Here is a 23735-nt window from a genome sequence, read left to right on the forward strand (position 1 = left end):
CCCTTAGAATGGAGGCGGTTCGCCGGCCACAGCGACGTCGCTAGGCAGGTAAGTATGTGTGACGGGTGTTAGCGATGTTGTGCGCCACGGGCAGCGATTTGCCCGTGATGCACAAACGACGGGAGCGAGTGCTTTCACCAGCGACATCGCTAGCAAAGTCGTTCTGTGCAAAGTGGCCTTTACACAACAGAGTTGCAGATTTATCCATTTATCCATCCATTATAATATTCAAATATATTAACGAATGTTCGACTGTAAATATAGATGTAGTCTGCATGTAAGTGTGTGATAAACAGCAGCATATTGTTTGCACCATTAACGGAGATGGGCTGATGAGGTGATGAAAGAACAGATGATTCCATAAAGAAAAAAAAAGTTGTGCCAGTGGATTGGAACCAAAATGTCAAAAGTTGATTTAGGAAACAAACTGTGTTTGATGGGGAACAAAATGGGCACACTGCTTCTTTTAATATCTGCACCAAAGGGAATAAAAAAACACACCATGTGTTGTTACGGTAAAAAATGCTGTAACTATAAAACATTGCATTTTTTGTGTATGAAACAAACAAACACCAAAAACTCTATAAGGGAATAAACCTTATGATGGTAACGCCATTCTAATATCTGGGATAATAATTAATACAGTCACATCAAAGCAGGTTTGAATATTACTTTGTCGCAACACATTGAGACAACATTGTCCACATGACCACATTCACTATTCTTAGTGGCAATTTAGTGGTGTCACATTGAAATGTTAAAGTGTTTATCCACTACCTTTACACTGATGGTCTATCCTTAGAATACGTCATCAGTGTCTGATCGGCCAAGGTCCAACATCCCAAACCCCCACCGATGAGCTGTTCTCTTTGACGGCGGCAGCAGCACGCAGCCAAAAATGCTCAGTTCCGGAGCTGGCTCGCCAACTTCTAGTGGCTGCGGCCGGTTAGTGCACATCCGCCTCCTATTGATTTGGCTGTGCAGTGCCCATCCGAAGCCTCTATCTGTTGACCGGCAGCTCCGGAACTCAGCATTGCCTGCTACCACCACTAGGACTGACAACAGCTGATGGGTGGGGTGCGGGCTGTTGGACCCCGGCCAATCAGACATTGATGACCTATCATAAGGAAAGGCCATCGATGTAAACGTGGTGGACAACCTCTTTAATGTAGTTTGGAAGTTGTTATGTAGCCATAAACTTAGGGGTACTTTGTACGTTGCGACATCGCTACTGCGATATCGTCGTGGGTCAAATAGAAAGTGACGCACATTCGGCGCCGGTAACGACGTCGCAACGTGTAAAGCCTAGGAGAGAAGACGAACGAGCGTGAAACAGTCAAAAATTGCTCATTGTGTCACATCGTTCATTTTCATAATGTCGTTGCGTCCGCAGGTACGATGTTGTTTGTCGTTCCTGCAGCACCACACATCACTGTGTGTGAAGACGCAGGACCGACAAACATCTCCTTACCTGCGCCCGCCGTCCACCGGCAATGAGGAAGAAAAGAGGTGGGCGGGATGTTTACGTCCCGCTCATCTCCGCCCCTCCACTTCTATTGGCCGGCCGCTTAGTGATGTTGCGGTGACGTTGCTGTGACGCCGAACGCACCGCCTCCTTGAAGGAGGGATTCCTCGGCAGTCACAGCGACGTCGCTGACCAGGTATGTGCGTGTGACGCTGCCGTAGCGATAATGTTCGCTACAGCAGCTCGCACTACATATCGCATGTACCACAGGGGCGGGTGCTATCGCGCTCGGCATCGCTAGCATTTGCTAGCGATGTCGCAACGTGCAAAGTACCCCTTAGTCTCAATTAGCTTGGCATAAACTTTTCAGTATTCTTGGTGATTATTGAGTCACGGACCCATGACTGTAATATGAAGCAGAAGGGGCTCCTATGTGCTGTTGTGACTCTTTTTCTTGCACATAACTTTTTCTTATTCTGTGTTCAGTATTTGTCCAAAACAAGATTGGATTCCTGAAAATGGTAGACGAGAAACTGTTTATTTGGAAGGAGTTTTTCTACTCTTTTGTCTGTAGGAAATACGGACAGGACACCATAGTGGCCAAAGGAGGAGTTGTTAGCATAAAATGTGATGTGCCACAATAATATTGTCTTCTCTTTTACAGTCAGTATTGTGGACACATCCATGAAGACCTCTAAACTAGACTGTATTTATTTACACGCCAGGTACCTGAGGTCAGTTGTACAGAATCTGCTTCTAATCCAGAGATTCAAGAAACTCAACACAGAGCACTCTCCAAGACAAGAAAGGCTGAATTTCTGGATGGATATCATTGTGGAGGCCACGAAAGAATCAACAAATGGATTGAGATTTCCAGTATGTAATTCTCAAACGGTCCTTTATTTTATTTATTTATTTTTTCAGTTTTATTATTAATTTATTTTTTATACTATATTTTCATTTTTCTCTTTTATTATTTTACATTTTTTGTTTTACTTTTAAGAATGTTACATACACTTTAATACACTAAAATATTAAGAAAGTCTGTTAAAATAACAATAATCCTACAAGAGTTGGGTGGGTGTTTGTTGTCTTTTTAAATAACTTTTTTTATTTTGTTCTTTTTCTATGGCATTCATATTTTCTGTGTCCATCCATGTCCTAAGATTTTTACACCTAAAATAACAGTGTTGCAGTTTTTCAAAAGTTATTTCACATTATTTCACAAGAAAGATTGAAAAGTTCATCAGGACAAATGGGGAGGAGTGTTTCACCACATTTTATATACAGTTGAAACCAGAAATTTACATACATTATCTAAAAAAGCACTTCTGTATGTTTTTCTCACTATCGGACATGAAATCAGAATAAACCTTTCCTGTTTTGGGTCAATTAGGAACCAAAATCTAATATATAAAGCTGAAAGTGTGTATGTATGTATGTATGTATGTATGTATGTATGTATGTATGTATGTGTGTATGTGTGTATGTCCGGGATTGGCATCTGCACCGTCGCAGCTACAGCCACAAAAGTTTGCACACTCACACGTCTGGACCCGAGAGCGTCATAGGCTATGTTGTGAGGCGAAATTTTAACCCCGCGCGTTCCAATTTACCAATTAATTTTGACCCTATCTACATAATGGGGAAAAAGTGAAACGAAAAGTGTATCCGCACCGTCGCATTTACAATCATGAAATTTTACACAGACACCTCATGTGACCCAGGTAACGTCGTAGACTATGTTTTGACAGGAAAATGTAACCCCGCGCTTTACAGTTACTGTCCAAAAAACATGCCTCCATTAAAGTAAATGGAGCCTGGAACTACAGCGGAGCAATACGGCACTGACCGAGCCGATTTAAGTGGAGGTGGCCTGTGGTGTGGTGAGGAATTCTTCCTAACACCACTAATGAGACAGGACCCAGATTAGTGTGGTCTTTAGTGGCGCTACCAGGCACAGTGATAACCGGATCCCCATTGTGGTATTGGTTCTATGGATTTCTGAACATCTCCTGATGAACCCCCAGATATTTGAGGGAGAAACGCGTCGAGATGACAGACAGAGATGACAGACATTATGAGATGATAAGTACTATAATCATATAGAGATGTTTAATATCATAATCTGAGACGGGTGTGCAGGTGTATATGCATTTATCTGGTTTTATGTGCATGTATCTACATGCTTTTCAGGTCTTGATTCATCCCTAAGGGAATTATTGTTATTTGATAATTTGATAACTACTGACCAATAAGAGTTGTGACTCTAACGGCTCCAATTGTCGCCTGCACGTCTATAATCTTGTAGAGATGTTAAATACTATACCCTGAGATAGGTGTGCAGGGGCCAAGGCATTTAATTGGTTTAATACATGTGTATCTACATACGGTTTGGGATGAAAATGCATTCTATTTTTCCCTAAGGGAACCTCTGTAATTTGATAAACTGATAATTACTGACTAATAAGAGTAGTAACTCTGACATTTTTTGACCTGCACGTCTTTTCACGTACACTATTTATGGTGATGGTGGTTCTGTGGATTGGAGGGTCAGTAAGGGACAGCCGCCGAGGAGCGGGGGCACCAAGTGTTAGGGTGTTTACACTCCGCTGGTAGGTAGGGGGAATTCATAGGGCGAGGTTAGCCTACCCCCACCTATACCCAATAACATATCAAATATCGACCTTTGGCGCACTTGTCCCCCTCACCTGCCTAACCACTTTTAAGTGGCTATTCTGTATGACTGCACTGACAGTTTTTTAGAGTATATAATTAATAAAATTTGACATTTTTAAGAGGAATTTTTTCTATATGGTTTTTAACTACAGTTTATTAGTAGGAGATGTGATTGGTTGCTATAGGAACAAAAGACATTCATAGTATAAGAAGCTTATATGTGAGGTAATAATATGTCGGTGGGGAGACAGATAGAGAGAGCCAGACAGAGAGACAGACCTGGAAAGAGACAGACCTGGAAAGAGACAGACCTGGAAAGAGACAGACCTGGAAAGAGACAGACCTGGAAAGAGACTGACCTGGAAAGAGACTGACCTGGAAAGAGACTGACCTGGAAAGAGACTGACCTGGAAAGAGACTGACCTGGAAAGAGACTGACCTGGAAAGAGACAGATGGGGAAAGAGACAGATGGGGAAAGAGACAGTACGGGAAAGAGACAGACAGACATGCAGACAGGGACAGAGACAGGCAGACAGGGAAGGAGGAGACAGCCAGAGAGACAGACAAAGATAGATGGGGAAAGACACAGACCTTGATAGAGACAGACGGGGAAAGGGACAGGCAGACAGGGAAAGAGACAGACAGGAAAAGACACAGACAAAGAGACGGGGAGACAGACCTGGGAAAGAGACAGACCTGGGAAAGAGACAGACTGGGAAAGAGACAGACATTTTTTGACCTGCACGTCTTTTCACGTACACTATTTATGGTGATGGTGGTTCTGTGGATTGGAGGGTCAGTAAGGGACAGCCGCCGAGGAGCGGGGGCACCAAGTGTTAGGGTGTTTACACTCCGCTGGTAGGTAGGGGGAATTCATAGGGCGAGGTTAGCCTACCCCCACCTATACCCAATAACATATCAAATATCGACCTTTGGCGCACTTGTCCCCCTCACCTGCCTAACCACTTTTAAGTGGCTATTCTGTATGACTGCACTGACAGTTTTTTAGAGTATATAATTAATAAAATTTGACATTTTTAAGAGGAATTTTTTCTATATAGTTTTTAACTACAGTTTATTAGTAGGAGATGTGATTGGTTGCTATAGGAACAAAAGACATTCATAGTATAAGAAGCTTATATGTGAGGTAATAATATGTCGGTGGGGAGACAGATAGAGAGAGACAGACAGAGAGACAGACCTGGAAAGAGACAGACCTGGAAAGAGACAGACCTGGAAAGAGACAGACCTGGAAAGAGACAGACCTGGAAAGAGACTGACCTGGAAAGAGACTGACCTGGAAAGAGACTGACCTGGAAAGAGACTGACCTGGAAAGAGACAGATGGGGAAAGAGACAGATGGGGAAAGAGACAGTACGGGAAAGAGACAGACAGACATGCAGACAGGGACAGAGACAGGCAGACAGGGAAGGAGGAGACAGCCAGAGAGACAGACAAAGATAGATGGGGAAAGACACAGACCTTGATAGAGACAGACGGGGAAAGGGACAGGCAGACAGGGAAAGAGACAGACAGGAAAAGACACAGACAAAGAGACGGGGAGACAGACCTGGGAAAGAGACAGACCTGGGAAAGAGACAGACTGGGAAAGAGACAGACCTGGAAAGAGACAGACCTGGAAAGAGACAGACGGAGCACATTACTTGGCCAATTTAGTTAAATCTGTGTGGAATATCTGCGGTGTTGAAATACATGTTGTGAAATGCTTCTATTAGCTTAGTTTTTGCTTTTTAATAATTACATTTCTATCTATTTGTTTTGTGGTTTTTGTGTGCAGAATACATTTTTGTTAATACATTCTATTTTGTTAACAACAGTTATTAACCCGGGCGAAGCCGGGTAGTACAGCTAGTTATTTATATTTACCAAATGCCAGAATAATGATAATGAGTTATAGAGAGAATGTTTTAAGGCATTTTTATTACTTTCTGCAAAGTCAAAAGTTTACATTTTTGTAATCCTATTTGACCTAAAACCGGAAAGGTTTATTCTGACTTCATGTCAGATAGTGAGAAAAACATGACATGTGTCTTTTTAGTGTGTGTAAACCTCTTGGTTCTCATTGCCTTTGGCGCTGATTCTTACTCCTTAGCAACATCACCCTGCAGCGTGGCATGGCTGAGTTCCCCTGTATCATCAAACACATTTTCTTATGTACAACTTTAGTATCCACATCATCCACATTAACCTTACATGAAATTCCGTATCGCAGAGGGTTGTCAGGAATGTAATAAGTGACCAACCGTTCCAGACCAAGCCCTCATATAAAGTTTATGGGGAGGTTCTCGGATACCCTCTCTTCCATCAATCCCCTCTTGGCATTACAGTTTAGGAAAACCGAACCCATCGATAAAGGTCGGCAAATAATCCCAATCCCAGTGACAGGAAGAGCCTTCCCAGTGATAAGTTCTTTAGAGAACACATTCAGGTCGTATGAGAGTTCATTCTGATTATCTCGGCACATAAACATTAGTTTACACACATTCGATTATGGAAATGTTATTATTCCAAGATCTATTGATTAAAATTTATTTTGTTCGTTGCACAACAACTTTAAGTTACACATTTCTTACGTTACCTGTAGTTATGAAAAACAAAGGTTGCCATTTTATGAGTGTCAAGCACAGCACTCTATTGATATCACCACTGCCACCAATTTGTCAAGGACCACACTCTTTTGGCCCAATCGTCTGAACGATTACTCAATTGATCAACAATTAATGGAAGAGATTGCGGCTGTTTCTGTGTCGCCCCTGAGCCTCTGGTCAGCACAGGGTACTGCACTCCAACCAGGGTGTAGTACTGATGATGAATCCAGGGGAGGTCGGTGCCGGTATCACCATACACAACCACATACACACAGGGGTTGCCCCATCCCCACTGGGAACTGGGTTAGGGTCGGGTACCAAAGGGGTCGCCTACAGTGTGGCATTTACAGGATGGCATCACAACTTAGGCCCCAATCCACTAGCTTAGGACCTGGGTGAGGGGAGGAGCAGCCACCAGGGGTAGTTAGGAGACACACACAGCAGCAATAGGAGTTCTCCTGCAGGAGAGATAGTGAGCGGACGTTCTTCCCGGTAGCTCCTGTGGGACATAGGAGTTTAACGGTTGCTGTGGAGATACCATGTCAGTTCTCCCGGGGCTAGCGGAGTTCAGGGTGCAGCACCCTAGTGTGGTGCAATTCCAGGTTAGATCATCAGACTCTGCCGGACGGAGGGGTTCCATGGTTCCATGCTCTACTGACCACACAAGTTTCCAGAGCCAAGTGGCACCCAGGATTCCGGGGCCTCGATCACAGTCAGACTCAAGGTGATCTACGCTACTGGCATAGGGAACAGTACTCTACCTAGTACGGAAGGGACTCAAGCCTAAGGGACCCGCACTGCAAAGCACAGCAAGGAAGGGCCCACAGACTACCGCACCAGTTCTGACCTCCCATGGATCCGGGATCGACCAGTACTACTGGGCTGGTAGCGGAAGTTGTGAGTAAAAGATATCTTGAACCCGCAGAGACTGTGTTGGCCTGTCCTTACCGGCGTCGCCGCCCAGCGCTTTGGTGCCAACGGCCATTAGAACCTTTATCATCCACTTGGGGCCGCTCTGCCTGTCGGAAGCGGCACCACCCCGGCTGCCATAAGACCCTCCCCGGTGAGCAATTCTGCAACGGCGGCTACTCCCTGGCCGCATACCACAGGTGGTGTCATGACAAACTTTCCCCAATCACCCCGCTTTCCCTTCCTTTTACTGCACGCCTCAGGTCAATGCAACTGAACAAGACCACCCGTGACATCGTCTGACCCGACCCTCAACGGCCCGGCAACGAGTGGGTTAACCACCTGCCCTGTGGGGTGCTGCATTTGCACTACCAGGCAGATTATTGGAGAGCTCACAGGGTATAGTATATATACAACCAAGGCTGTATTTCGCATTCCTGCTGCCCCAGGTACTTTAAGTGGTCATGCCCGTTACCGACAAGTCAAACTATGAGTATGTGCTCACAATATTTATTAACGGCAGATATACTCTGTAACAAACTTGAGTAAACACTAATTAAACTTCTAAGACTATGTGCACACGTTGATTTTTTCATGTATTTTTTTCCTTACAGATTTTAATCAATACTGCAAGGGAGAACGCATCCCAGCAAAGTCTATGAGAATCTTGACTTGCTGTGCACATGCTGTTTCTTTTTTTCCTTGCAGATTTGAAGCAGAATGTCAATTCTTTCTTCTATTTTTGCTGCCTTTCTATAATCCTCTGCAGTGCTTTATCACTACAGTGGATTATAGCTGTACAGTTCGCCTCATACACCATGCATACAACATGGTCTGTGAGGCAATCCATAGCTCAGTAACCCGGGAATGGCATGGCAGCGATCGGGCCCCTGTGATCGCATCACAGGGACCCAATCGCCAGGGAGAGGTAAGTTATTCTTCTACCTGCCTCCTGAATGCTGCAATCGCATCAATCGCAGCATTCAGGGGGTTAAACTGCCGGGATCGGCACGGGCACTGCTCTGGGCAGTGAAAGCCGGGTCCTGGCTGTAACAGCAGCCAGAGACCCGGCGGTAATCGCAGGGGTACTGCGCCTGAACCCCTCAGTTGACTAATACTATAAGAAAATCGTCTGTAAAGTGTAAAGTAGCGTGTCCCAAAGTTTTAACAGCATCTCAAAACCGAGGAAACAAAAATGAAAGAAAAATATAGACCTAATATAAAACAAAGTTTTATTCATTTTTAAGATAAAGTGAAATATATCCATGGTCTGTTTTTATATATCGGACATGCAAAAATGTATGGGTGAATTAGACTTTAAATCAAATGACAAAGTCAGAAATTCAAGGGAAACAAGTTTTTACATATGAACTATGTAAACAAAAAAAAATGAATACACAGGATCAAAACTTTAAGTAGCCATACTAAGTGATCAACCACATATATAAACACAGAAATATGAGAGTATCAACTAGCAAAATGGTAGATATCAATGTTATACATGCAGTAGGTATAATGAGATGGACACCTCATAAGCCATAAGGAAAAGGGTAAAGAATCAAAAGGTCAGAGGGCAACATAACCATAATCAAGGAGATGCATACATATACCCACTCCAGAACATACTAGAAGCACGTTTTGCTGATGCTTCTTCTGCAGTGACCAGGCATAGGAATCTGCCAGTAAATATATCTGTAATATTATGATTTACGATTGCATTAAAAGGTTTTGTGCCAAGTTTGGAAATTACCGTAGTATCCCAACAACATATGTACGGTAGTTCTTTTGATACCTGGTAGGTATTTCTTTTTCTGATTATTAAATTATTTAAAGATTTATGCCAAGTTTGGAAAGTATCACTTAGGCCTCTTTCACACGTCAGTGTCTCCGGTACGTGTTTGGTCCTTTTCCTCGCTTACCGGAGACACGGGCACGCGTAGACCCATTAAAATCAATGGTTCTGCGCTCACGTGCGTGTTCTGCCATGGACCGTGTGTACGTGTGGAGTATACGTGTGTCCGTGTGCTCCACACGTCAACATGTCCGTTTTTCTCCGGCATCACGGGTGTCACACACGGAGGTGTTCTGTGTGACACGCGCCGGAGAAAACACACGTGTCTGAGAGAAAACCCAAAAAACTTTACTCACCTTCTCCAGCCCTCCTGTCTCTGCCGCTGCTGTCACTTGCTTACGACCGCCGCTCATTATACTCATTGCATATTCACTTCACTGCGGCTGGAAGCAGCAGCAGTAGGGAGTCGGCAGGACCGGAGACCGAAGATCAGCACCACGGACAGCGACGCCAGGGACAGGTGAGCAGAAAGTTCCCGCTCTCCGTGTGTTATCACGGATAAAACACGGAGAACACACATGTGCCATAAACACGGCTCACGCAGGGCTATACGCACCTTTGACATGTCCGTGAAAAAACGTGCGAGATTTTCACGAACGTGTGAAAGAGGCCTTATGCGTAGGATAGGTCCACATATAAATCTACTAAATCAGAAAAACTCCTCACATAATATTCTTAATTCCCTCACAAATATAGCAATGGAACCCCATTATTACTGATGGTGCTCCCTCTTTTTTGCTGTAGATTCCACTTATAATTCCAGTTGACTCTCTTGAGATTGCAGAGCTCATGTCAAGGAAAGGTTTACCACTTATAAACTGTGATAAAAAGACTGATACATACATGGAAGTAGTTTTCCAAAGTTTATTCCATTAAATCATCAAAAACATTTATAAATGACCCATTTCTCCTCTACTTGAGCCTTTTTCAAACATAATGTTGAAATGCGTCATTTATGATGTTTTTGATGTACTGGAATAAATCCTGGAAAACTGTTTCAATGCATGAGTGCCGGCCTTTTTATCAGTGTTTATGGTTAGGATAGGGGTTCTGACCATTGGGACCCCCACTTATCTTGAGAATATAGCTTTGAATAGCCCCATCTGAATGGAATCGTGGTCGAGCTTGCCACCTGTCCTCCATTCATTCTCTTAGAAACTCTAGAACAGAGGTCTCAAACACGCGGCCCGCAGACCGCATGCCTCCCCTAAGCCTGCTTCTTGCAGCCCGCAGGCACCTAGACCCCATGATGATTGTGGCCCGGTACATACACGGGGCCGCCGCCGTCAGCACTTTCCTTCTGGCGAGTATAATTTGTGGCACCGCACAAAGAAGCACAGCTTTTACTAATCGCAGCTGGTGCCTTTCAATCAGAGGTCAGCAGCTAATGTGATTTCCGCACAGAGACATGTCCGTTTTTTTCTGGCATCACTGATGTCCCACGGACCACACTATGGTGTAGTCTGTGAAACACATACCAGAAAAACACGGACACTGAACATAAAAAACATTTTTAACTCCACATTTTCCAGCCTCTAGATGCTACTGCTTTCAATCTGGCTGCTAATTCTCATGCATATTCTTCTATGCAGCCGCAGCCGACCCGGAAGTAGCTGCAGCGGGGGCGGAAACACAGCAGAGCCGAAGAGTTCAGCACCACGGACAGCAGAAGCGGGGACAGGTGAGTATACGTCCATGTACAATCACGGATGATGGATAACGTATCACGGATTGAACATGGACAACCCACGTGTGCCGTGAATCACGGCACACAGAGTGACATTTGCGTTTTTAACACATCAGTGGAAAAGTCTGTGTTTTTCACTGATGTGTGAAGCAGGCCTTAAAGGGAACCTGTCATCAATTTGTACTTCAAGGTTAGGCCTGTTTCACATGTCAGTCAAAAACACAGATGTTTATCACTGACGTGTTAAAAACGCACATGTCTCTCCATATGCTGTGATTCATGGTACACGTGGGTTGTCCATGTGCTATCCGTGATATGTGATCCGTACTCCGTGATTGCACATGGCGATAAACTCACCTGTCCCCGCTCCTGCTGTCCGTGGTGCTGAAATCTCTGGCTCTGCTGCATCTGGCTGCTGTGTCTCTCACCACTGCAGCTACTTCCGGGTCGGCTCTGGCTGCAACATGAATATGCATGCCATAATGAGCTGGCCAGGAGGAAGCAGAGAGCAGAGGCAGAACACAGCATCACTGGAGAAGGTGAGTTGAGTTGAAAATGCTTTTTATTTTCAATGTACGTTTTGTTCTGGTACGTGTTTCACGGATCACACCATAGTGTGGTCCGTGGGACATCAGTGATGCCAGAAAAAAACGGACACTTCTTTGTCCGGCAATCAATGACACACGTGTACTCCGCACGGAGACACGGTCAGTGAAAAATCACTGATGTGTGCGCAGACCCATTGATTATAATGGGTCTGCGTATATCCGTGATTCTGGCTTGTATAAAAACTAGCATATACATACCAGAATCACTGACAAGTGAAAGATGCCTTATGTAAAGACTTTTATAAATGCATGCCACCCAATGTCAAATATCTACTATCCTCTAATAATTAGCAGTGTCTCTGTGCATGACCACTCTGTTACATGATTGAGATCTACAGGGTTCCCTTAACCTAAATAAAATAGTGTGAGAAACAGATCTTGTTCTCATTTTTGCTTGTACAGAAGTCTGTATAAATTGTACAGTGCTGGCAAAAGGAAATCCAGCAAGGATAAATTTATATATATGCTGTAAGGGAAAATATTATCACAAATCTCATGTGTGGGTTTGTATTCTGTGGATGCAGGTCTGTAAGATCTCCATTATCACATTCTGCGATTATATAACTAAATGCAAATTATGATTCTAGGTTCTTGTCTTGGAACCCACTAAGGTTTATCAGCCATCGTATGTTTCAATAAATAAGGAAGCGGAAGAGAGGACTGTTTCATTATGGCACGTGTCTCCTGTGGAAATGGTAAGAGCGCCATTCTTTAACGAAATGGTTGAAAGATGAGCAGTGTGGCTACATAATAAGCAATATCGCTTCTCTAACTTGTTGGTCTAAATAATAGTAGATCTGCTGTGATTGACAAGTGACATTGCTTACTAAATCAAAATTAAGCAACTTTCCAAATAATTTTCATTACAAATTTTCTACTATTTTGGAGAGTGTCTGTTAAGGCCCTGTCACACATAGAGATAGATCTGTGGCAGATCTGTGGCAGATCTGTGGCAGATCTGTGGCAGATCTGTGGTTGCAGTGAAATTGTGGACAATCAGTGCCAGGTTTGTGGCTGTGTACAAATGTAACAATATGTCCATGATTTCACTGCAACCACAGATCTGCCAAAGATTTATCTCTGTGTGTGACAGGGCCTTTAGTCCATTCCCCAGCCCAGTGCTTTTGCAAAACTGATACAAATCCATCCAAGTTCCTACTACTGGTTTTCTGTTCTACCTTTCCCTTCTCTTAAGGGTGCTTTACACACTGCGACATCGCTAGCGATAGCACCCGCCCCCGTTGTTCGTGCGACATTTGGTGCTCGCTGCCATAGTGAACATTATCGCTACGGCAGCGTCACATGCACATACCTTGTCAGCGACGTCGCTGTGACCGCCAAACAATCCCTCCCTCAAGGGGGATGTGCGTTCGGCGTCACTGCGGCGTCACTAAGCGGCAGCCCAATAGAAGCGGAGGGGCGGAGATGAGCGGGACATAACATGCCGCCCACCTCCTTCTTTCCTCATTGCCGGTGGATGCAGGTAAGGAGATGTTCGTCATTCCTGCGGTGTCACACATAGCGATGGGTGCTGCAGGAACGACGAACAAGATTTTACCAGTGGCAGCAGTGATATTAAGGAAAGGAGCGACGTGTCAACGATCACCGTTTTTGAACAATTTTGCGATCGTTGATTGTCGCTCCTTTGTGTCACACGCTGCGATGTCGGTACCAGCGCCGGATGTGCGTCAATAACGACGTGACCCCGACGATATATCGGTAGCTCGGTAGCGATGTCGCAGCGTGTAAAGCACCCTTTAGTGTTAGGCCCCCTTCACACGTCCGTGAAACACGTGCGTGTTTGTTCCGTTTCCGTATATACCGGAGACACGGACAAACATGCACCAATGTTAATCTATGATTGTGGTCACACGTGCGTTATTTCATTATGTCCGTGTGTGCGTGTCCGTGATCCGTATGTGTTTGCGTTTTGCACGGATGCATGTCCGTTATCTGCACGGAGCACGCACACGTGGACACAATGAAAGTCTATGGGTATGTGCACACACGTTAGTAAACACGTATGTGTGACGCCCTGGGCACGCCAGGGGTCACAGGTCACAACACCACACGCACCCCACATTCCCTGCAGGTAGACACAAGGTCAAAACTAAAATCCTTGTTGCCTTCCTCCAGGGGCTGATGTCCACACCAGGGGGTGGGCCAGGCGGTTGGCTGCGCCCACTGAGGAGTTCACAGCCCTGGAGGCAGGAAAACCAGGCAGATGAGTGTTAGAGTTGAAAGTGAAAGGAAGTGAAGTGAAGTGGTAGAGGAGCTAAAGTAAGAGCAACAGAGAAAGTGACAGCAAGAAGCCTGAAGTTGGTCCGGGTGTGTGCCTCGGACTGAGACAGCAAGGTTGGCAGACGGTGGTGACCGTCTGCAGGCGAGACTGATTGGAGGTTGCCGAAAGGACCGTGGACAGGTGGTGACCCGGCGGTACCGGTGCGGTATACGAAGATTAGTCAGCACCAGGGCAGGGGCCTTTCGGATCCCGGCAAGGCTAGGAGTCGCCATAATTTGCCAAATCCGTCAGTGAAGGGGACGACTGTCTCCCAGCAACCAAGTCCCGATTGAAGGCAACAGTCCGACCGTTAAGGGGAGACACCGCCAAGGCACCAGTTTCCCAGGGCCAGCGCCTGCGGGCAAGAGTGGAGCTCCTCCGGCTCATATCCAAGCTGGGGAGCGGGTTACCGGTGGGAACCCATCGCTACCAAACAACAACACATAGGTGCAGGGAAGAGACCGTCACCGTCAACTGCAGGGGATATCAGCAACGTAACCGTCTGAGGGACCCGTCCAACCAGCCGTTTGTTTACCGAGAACTGTGTCGTGTTTACTGGCTGAGTGAGTACCTCCGTGCCGTACGGCACAGCGCTGCCCCTGCGTCTCTGTACCTCCACAGGCCCCATAACCCGCCTGTCCACCATCCCAACCCCATCACTGGGCCCCGGGACCAACCAACCCCCTACCCACGGAGGGGAGAACTAACAACTTTGCTGCTCCTTGTCACCGCTCCCGGGATTCCCATACAGAGCAGCGGTGGTGTCCCTACAATCACCACAACCGTGGGTGGCGTCACGGACAATAAACTACCCCAACAACCAAACTCCCCTTTCACTCACGGGCGAGGAGCGCCGCTCGAGTCCCCGGGATCCGGCCCATCTCTCGAGCCACCGAGCAGCAGCGGGCCGCAGCAGCAGCGGCAGCCGGACCCGAGCAGTGGGAGAGCGCAGCGTCCCCTCCTCCGCCCGCGACATATGCATCTACCTATAGTCCGTGTCCATTTGGTGTTTTTATTTCTAGTGATGTCGGCCATTCTTTCTATTTCTGTGTATGTCGGTCAATCTCCCTGAGTCCGTCGGTCGGTCTCTCTGTCGGTCTCTCTGTCTGTCTGTCCCTCTCTCACAGTCTGTCGGTCAGTTTCCCCCCCTCTCTCATACTTACCGTTCCCCGATCACCGGCGCGGCGCTGCACGGCATTCACACTGCTGCGGCGGCTTTTACTATTTTGAAAAAGCCGGCCGCTCATTAAACAATCTCGTATTCCCTGCTTTCCCCGCCCACCGGCGCCTATGATTGGTTGCAGTAAGACACGCCCCCACGCTGAGTGACAGGTGTCTCACTGCACCCAATCACAGCAGCCGGTGGGCGTGTCTTTACTGTGCAGTAAAATAAATAAATAACTAAAAAAAACGGCGTGCGGTCCCCCCAATTTTAATGCCAGTCAGATAAAGCCATACGGCTGAAGGCTGGTATTCTCAGGATGGGGAGCTCCACGTTATGGGGAGCCCCCCACCCTAACAATATCAGTCAGCAGCCGCCCAGAATTGCTGCATACATTAGATGCGACACTCTTTATTTGCCGCGTGGAGCTGTCAGGAGCGGCGGTGTCTTCTGCTGCTCCTGTCACCTTCATGCAGCAGAGCTGGAAGCGACGCTGGGCCATCCTGGATGACGCCGGACATGGAGGGCTTTTTCGGGCTGATTAAATTGTTGAACCAGGGTATATGTTTGTGTTTTTTATTTCTAATAAAGGATTTTTTCTGGTGTGTGTGTTTATTTACTGTAACTTAAAGATTAATCATGAAAGGAATCTTGGGGAGACGCCTGACATGATTAATCTAGGATTTAGTGGCACCTATGGGCTGCCATTAACTCCTTATTACCCCGATTTGCCAAAGCACCAGGGCAAATCGGGAAGAGCTGGGTACAGTCCCAGAACTGTCGCATCTAATGTATGCGGCAATTCTGGGCGGCTGCTGACTGATATTGTTAGGGTGGGGAGCTCCCCATAACGTGGAGCTCCCCATCCTGAGAATACCAGCTGTCACAAACCACCGGGGGGGGTCACTCAGAAATCCCCCGCGCTGGCTACCAGTACGTCACAATCGGGGGGTAACAAGTGGGGGTCACCCCTCCTTTATACCTCCCGACCGACAGACAGAGCACGTGACGCGCTCTCTAGCGCCCCTCTTATAGTCAGGCCAATTATGGAATTGCCCGACCATAAGCAAGGAGGCCGCTATACTACTTATGCCGATTATTGAAGGGTCCCCGGTGAGAGTAAGGTATATATTCCCCCGACCTCCGCGGGCGGAATATATAAAATCTCCCCGAATCTCACTGGCCTCCCCACAATAATCCTTGGCACAATTCGCTGCCACCAACCGATTTACGGTAACTATTAGCCGAACACACAGACGTGGGATTCAAGATCGAGATAACAGAACAGCCCAAGATTAATTATATAATTTAATCAGCCTAAAGCACACTAGAAACTACAATATATACAATAGGGAATCTACAGAATATACATATGTCAGAGTACAGTTACAATCAAAGCATGGGTTACAAACAGGCATACACAGTTCCAGCAGTTACCTTGTTGCGTCTGGCCACAGGGGGGCGCTGTAGGCCAGGTTTCTAGGATCCTTCCCACAGATGTTTCCTACACGTGCCCCCAGCGGAAAGAACACTGGAAAATGGCCGAAGTAGGGTTATCAACCTGGGCAGATCCAGGTCCCCTCCTACCTTCGTGACCTCACAGGGAGCACTGCTCCACCCCTGGCTTGAGTTATGGACAATATCCCAACATGGAATATGGGCCATAACTTTGCCTGGGAGCGTCGTAGGCGGACGCCAATGCTCTCATTGTGACAGTTATGAATTTAGCTACAGAACGAGGGGACTCATGACCTGTCTGCCAGTTCCCCATTGGCTGATATCACGCCTGGGGCATTTCCCGATGTCCTGCTCCCATAAAAAGGGTGTGCCGGCATCGTCTGCATGCGGAGACACCATTTTTATGGTTGCCATATTTATCGGAAATATGGCTTGCGAGATATGAACCATTTTTTACTGGAGTCGTTCTGTCTGGCTATTTCCATAGCCTTGCTAATTAGATAGCAGCTCCTACTACAGGGTGACGGCAGGGAGTCATCCTGTGTCCATTGTTCCCACACCACCTCATCTCCATATCACAGGACATGGCCATGGAGGTGTAAGTGGAACACTGAGAACAAGAAGGGAGGGGGGCATGGCCAGGGAGTGATGAGGGATTATGACTGGAGTCATAATTCATCTTCATATCCCGGGATTTGCCTCACACCTCCCCCCTTTTGAGGGCGCTAGGGGGCAGCACACTCCGGTGTTCCCCCGTGCGCCCGTCCGCGACCTCTCCTTGTCGGGACAGCCCGTCTGCGTTACCGTGGTCACGGCCCCTTTTGTGGCGAATGGTGAAGTTGTATTGCTGGAGCGCAAGGCTCCATCGCAACAATCGCCCATTCGTCCCAGAGACGGTGTGCAACCAGCTGAGGGGATTGTGGTCCGTCTCCACGATGAAGTGGCGCCCGTATAGATAGGGTTGCAGACGCTGCAGGGCCCACACTATGGCCAGGCACTCCTTCTCCATCGTGGAATAGGCAACTTCCCTTGGTAACAGCTTCCTGCTCAGGTACAAGACTGGGTGCTCTTGGCTCGCAGAGTCCACCTGGCTGAGCACCGCACCGAGGCCGAAGTCACTGGCGTCGGTCTGTACTACAAACGGCCGCGTGAAGTCGGCTGCCTGTAGCACGGGCGGGCTGGACAGGGCGTCCTTTAGGGCCCGGAAGGCTGTCTCGCAGTCCATTGTCCAATCGACTGCAGAGGGCAGCTTCTTCTTGGTGAGGTCCGTCAAGGGCTTTGCCAGGCTACTATAGCATGGAACAAACCTCCTATAGTACCCAGCGGTCCCCAAGAAGGACATCACCTGCTTCTTGGTCCTGGGGGTGGGCCAGGATGCGATGGCCTCCACTTTCTCAGGCTCGGGCTTCAGTGTTCTCCCACCTACCCGGTGACCGAGGTACTGGACCTCGCTCATGGCCAGCTGACACTTTCCCGGCTTGATGGTCAAACCTGCCCGGTGGACCCGCCTGAGCACCTGTGCTAGATGCTCTAGGTGATCTTCCCAGGTGGGACTGAAGACGGCAATGTCATCCAGGTACGCGGCCGCGTACCCTTCAAGTCCCTTGAGCAGGGTGTTGACCATCCGCTGGAAAGTGGCAGGGGCATTCCTCATCCCGAATGGCATCACCGTGGACTCGTACAGTCCAAATGGGGTAATAAAGGCAGAGCGTTCCCTGGCCTTGCGAGTCAGGGGGATCTGCCAATATCCCCGGCTCAGATCCATGATGGTCAGGTACTGAGCCCCGGCCAACTGATCGAGCAGGTCATCGATGCGTGGCATTGGGTACGCATCGGCGACCGTGACAGCATTGAGCCCCCTGTAGTCCACGCAGAACCGAGTGGTTCGGTCCTTCTTAGGGACGAGGACTACAGGCGAGGCCCAAGCGCTGTTGGATGCCTGGATCACCCCCAGCTTCAGCATCTCGTCAATCTCCTGGCGCATGTGTTGCTGCACCTCCAGGGAGACCCGATATGCTGAACGCCGGATCGGGGGATGATCCCCAGTGTCCACGTGATGGACAGCCAAGTCAGTCCTTCCGGGCTGGTTGGTAAACAACCCCCGGAAGGGGTGTAGGGTGGCCCACAGCTGGGACCGTTGGTCCTCCAAGAGCTGGTGGCCAACCTCCACATCCTCAATGGATCCGCCTGCCCTAACCTGGGCTAGCATATCCAAGAGGGTTTCCGCTTCTCCCTCCTCGGGCAGGTTGCACACGGGGAGCGCACATGCCTCCCGCTCATGATGTGCCTTCATCATGTTCACATGGAAGGGCTTCCGCCTTCCACGGGCAGGGTCCAGGGTGACCAGGTACGTCACAGGGTTGAGCTGCTGGTACACGAGGTATGGGCCCTCCCAGGCTGCCTGAAGCTTGTCCTGTGGTACGGGGACCAGTACCCACACCTTTTGACCCACTTGGTAGGTCCTCTCACAAGCGTTCTGGTCGTACCAACGCTTCTGATCGGCCTGGGCTTGAGCCATATTGTCGTGTACCAGTTGCGTCAAGGCCTGCATTTTGTCCCGGAAGCGCATGACATACTCGATAACCGACACTCCAGGGGTGGCCAAATCCCCTTCCCAAGCCTCTTTCACCAGAGCCAGGGGGCCCCGCACACGTCGCCCGTACAGGAGCTCAAACGGTGAGAATCCTGTTGAGGCCTGTGGAACCTCCCGGTAAGCAAATAACAGGTGTGGGAGATACCGCTCCCAGTCACGCCCATGGGAGTCGACCAACATCTTAAGCATCTGCTTTAAGGTGCCATTGAACCGCTCGCACAGGCCATTAGTCTGTGGATGGTACGGGCTGGCCACCAGATGTCGCACCTGGACTTGCTTACAGAGGGCCTCCATCAGCTGGGACATGAATTGGGTCCCCCGGTCAGTGAGCATTTCCTGGGGAAAACCCACTCGGGAGAAAATCTCCAGCAATGCGGTGGCCACCTTGTCAGCCCGAATGGACGACAAGGCCACTAGTTCTGGGTACCGGGTGGCATAGTCCACTACCGTCAGTATGAAGCGTTTCCCGGAGCTGCTGGGGATGGCCAGCGGGCCGACCAGATCCACAGCCACCCTCCTGAAAGGCTCATCGATGATTGGCAGAGATACTAGTGGGGCTTTGGGGTGTGGCCCCGCCTTCCCCACTCTCTGACAGGTTTCACACGAACGGCAGTAGGCAGCCACATCGGCCCCCATTTTTGGCCAGTAGAAATGCTGGTTTAACCTGGCCTTGGTCTTAGCGATCCCTAGGTGTCTGGCCATCGGAATCTCATGTGCGATCCGCAACAACTCCGTCCGGAACGGATAGGGTACCACCAACTGTCGGTCCCTGGGCCACGCCTCCGGTGAACCCTGCTGGACCGTGGCCCGGTACAGCCGTCCTTGGTCCCAGACCACTCGCTCCGGGTCCGAGTCCGAGGGAGGCTGTGCCGCCTGCTCCTTAAGAGCTTTCAGGCTGTCGTCAGCTTCTAACGCTGCCTGAAACCCCTGACTAGATGTGGCCAGAATCGACGAGACTGTCACATCTTCAGTCAGTACCCCGGGACCTGTGTCCTGGCCTCCACCTGACTCGGCTGCCACTTGGTCAGAAGGGGAAGAGCTATCGGACCTCCGGGAGGCCCCTTGGCTTCCAGCACTCCCACTGCGGGTGACAGCGGCCACAGCCGCTGCGACCGTGGGTCGTGCCTGCTCCTCCTCCGTTCCTGACCAAGTCGCCGGTTCAGGCAGACCTACCTGGCTTCCTGACACCCCGGTTGTGGGGGAACCATGCACCGAGATCTTACCTGGGAGCACTTCCGCTCCTGGACCGGCCCCAATCTCACCTGCCTGTTCCCCTCCTGCAGCAACAGAACCCCGCTGTGAAATCTCTGGGGACCCCACATTTGCTGTGGTAGCCCCCACCCCACACACTGGTCCTCCCCCTGCAGCACCCTGCTCTCTGCTTATCCCTGCAGCGGGCAACAGATCCCAGCTCACAGGCTGGTTACTTGTAGAGGCATTGTCACACCTTTCTCTGACCCCCTCCCCTGTCACAGCTGCAGCTGAGTGTGTGTCTATGGTGTCTGTGCAAGCAGAAATATCAGAGTTCACTCCCTCCTCCCTTACATCATTCATAGATAACACATTAACATTGTCAGGAGTCATGTCAGTACTGGCTGAAGGTTCAGCCCTTGGTTGGGGCCCGAACTGGGAGGTTATCTGCCCCAAATCTGTCCCAAGTAGCACGTTTGCAGGGATCCGATCAGTTACCCCCACCTCCCTCACCCCTCGCCCTGCGCCCCAGTCCACATAAATGTCAGCAACAGGCAGCGCCGGGTCAATGCCTCCAATCCCGGAGACAGCGAGGGTTTTTCCAGGGATCAAGTCTTGGGGGGACACCATCTCAGGCCGCACCAGAGTCACCTCCGAGGCGCTGTCTCGCAGTCCTATGGTCACAGACCGGCCGACGGTGACAGGTTGGAAGCTGTCCAGGGACCTACCACCACCCCCACCCACACAATACACCTTGGGCGGCCCTTGGGACGGGGACGGAGCCGGGGCCTTGGGACGCTGAGGGCACATGGCCTTGAAGTGTCCAGGTAGGTTGCACTGGTGGCACCGTCTTGGCTCTGCCACGGGCCTGGAGAGGGGAGTTGAGGGGGACACCCCCTGCAGTCTAGGGGCAGGTGGGGCAGTCGCAGAATTCATCTTACCCCCTCTCCAGGTGCTGCTGGTGGCCGCTCTCCTGGCCTCAGGGGCCCGGTTGTTGGTGTAGTCATCGGCAAGGGCAGCTGTAGCCGTGGACCCCTTTGGCTTCTGGTCTCGGATGAACTGGCGGAGATCCTCAGGGCAGTTCCACAAGAGTTGCTCCGTGATGAACAAGTCCAGGATCTCCGGTCCGGTGGAAAGCTGCAGGCCTTGGGTCCAGTGGTCGGCAGCTCGGGCAAGTGCCCGCCGGTGGTCAGCCCAGGAGTCCTTTGGTCCCTTCTGTAGGCTCCGGAACTTCTTGCGGTAGGACTCTGGAGTGAGGTTGTACTGTTGGATCAGGGCCCGCTTGATGGTGTCGTAGCCCTGATCTGCCTCAGCAGGCAAGTCACCAAGGATATCCAGGGCCTTACCCCTTAAACGGGGGGTCAGGTATTTGGCCCACTGGTCCTTGTCCAGATGGTGCTGCAAGCAAGTCCGTTCAAAAGCAGTCAAGAAAGAGTCCAAGTCTCCATCCTTCTCCAGCACTGGGAAGTCCTCAACACGGACCTTTGGAAGTTTGGTGTCTCGAAGGTCACATGTGGCTGATGAGGGCCGGAGCTGAGCTAGCTGCAGCTGGTAGTCACGGTCTGCCTGTCGCTCTCGCTCTTCACGCGCTGCCTGCCGCTCTCGCTCCGCAGCCTCACGCTCTGCGTGCCGCTCCGCAGCCTCAGCGTCACGCGCTGCCTGCCGCTCTGCCCTGCGCTCTGCCAGGAGTTCCTTGTAGCCCTTCTGGTCTCCAGCCTGGAGAAGGGCCATAGCCATTTGAAGAAGGCTATCCGAGCCTCCCAGGCTCGGTGGAATGGCACGTGGTGATCTGCGGCCCGCTGCGGAGCCTGGTGATTCACTGTCCCTTGCAGAGCGGAGGGCTGGCATCTGGCTCGTTGAGGACCCTTGGGTGAGCTGCTCCTCATCTTGTCCAGCAGTGCCAGGTTGCGCAATGTCCTCGGCAGAACGGTTTTCTGGCGTCGAGCTCCTGGAGGACTCGTGGGCAACCTCCTCATTGCTGTCCACAGCACCGTCCTCCCTCTCTTCGGCTCCTGCTTTAGCATTGGCCAGTTGCATAGCTCTGCTCCTGGTGCCATCAGCCATTCTTGCAGACTTTTGGTCACTGACACAGAACTGACACCTGATGCCTCCACACACCTTACAGTATCTGCACTCTGACACTCTAGTGTTGAGCTAGTCTGAAGACCCCAGCAGCCACAGCTGCTGCAGGCAGTCTTTAGTGTCTGGGAGTATGGGTCTCACACTCACACACACTATTATCTCGATCCCACCGCTATGCCACCAATATGTCACAAACCACCGGGGGGGGTCACTCAGAAATCCCCCGCGCTGGCTACCAGTACGTCACAATCGGGGGGTAACAAGTGGGGGTCACCCCTCCTTTATACCTCCCGACCGACAGACAGAGCACGTGACGCGCTCTCTAGCGCCCCTCTTATAGTCAGGCCAATTATGGAATTGCCCGACCATAAGCAAGGAGGCCGCTATACTACTTATGCCGATTATTGAAGGGTCCCCGGTGAGAGTAAGGTATATATTCCCCCGACCTCCGCGGGCGGAATATATAAAATCTCCCCGAATCTCACTGGCCTCCCCACAATAATCCTTGGCACAATTCGCTGCCACCAACCGATTTACGGTAACTATTAGCCGAACACACAGACGTGGGATTCAAGATCGAGATAACAGAACAGCCCAAGATTAATTATATAATTTAATCAGCCTAAAGCACACTAGAAACTACAATATATACAATAGGGAATCTACAGAATATACATATGTCAGAGTACAGTTACAATCAAAGCATGGGTTACAAACAGGCATACACAGTTCCAGCAGTTACCTTGTTGCGTCTGGCCACAGGGGGGCGCTGTAGGCCAGGTTTCTAGGATCCTTCCCACAGATGTTTCCTACACGTGCCCCCAGCGGAAAGAACACTGGAAAATGGCCGAAGTAGGGTTATCAACCTGGGCAGATCCAGGTCCCCTCCTACCTTCGTGACCTCACAGGGAGCACTGCTCCACCCCTGGCTTGAGTTATGGACAATATCCCAACATGGAATATGGGCCATAACTTTGCCTGGGAGCGTCGTAGGCGGACGCCAATGCTCTCATTGTGACAGTTATGAATTTAGCTACAGAACGAGGGGACTCATGACCTGTCTGCCAGTTCCCCATTGGCTGATATCACGCCTGGGGCATTTCCCGATGTCCTGCTCCCATAAAAAGGGTGTGCCGGCATCGTCTGCATGCGGAGACA

The 23735-nt window shown here is 49.6% G+C and overlaps 1 protein-coding gene across 2 annotated transcripts in view; it reads left to right on the forward strand.

Annotated features, from left to right (window-relative positions):
* The window catches only part of MAP3K15 (mitogen-activated protein kinase kinase kinase 15), a 272744-nt gene that overhangs the window by 168952 nt on the left and 80057 nt on the right, over positions 1 to 23735 (forward strand). For both annotated transcript variants that reach the window (XM_075335432.1, XM_075335433.1), the window contains exons 10-11: positions 2191 to 2341; positions 12398 to 12505. In XM_075335432.1, the coding sequence (XP_075191547.1) occupies positions 2191 to 2341; positions 12398 to 12505 (259 nt within the window). The remainder of the gene's footprint in view (positions 1 to 2190; positions 2342 to 12397; positions 12506 to 23735) is intronic.

Source organism: Anomaloglossus baeobatrachus, chromosome 2 (assembly GCF_048569485.1).
Source record: "Anomaloglossus baeobatrachus isolate aAnoBae1 chromosome 2, aAnoBae1.hap1, whole genome shotgun sequence".
Lineage (NCBI taxonomy): Eukaryota > Metazoa > Chordata > Amphibia > Anura > Aromobatidae > Anomaloglossus > Anomaloglossus baeobatrachus.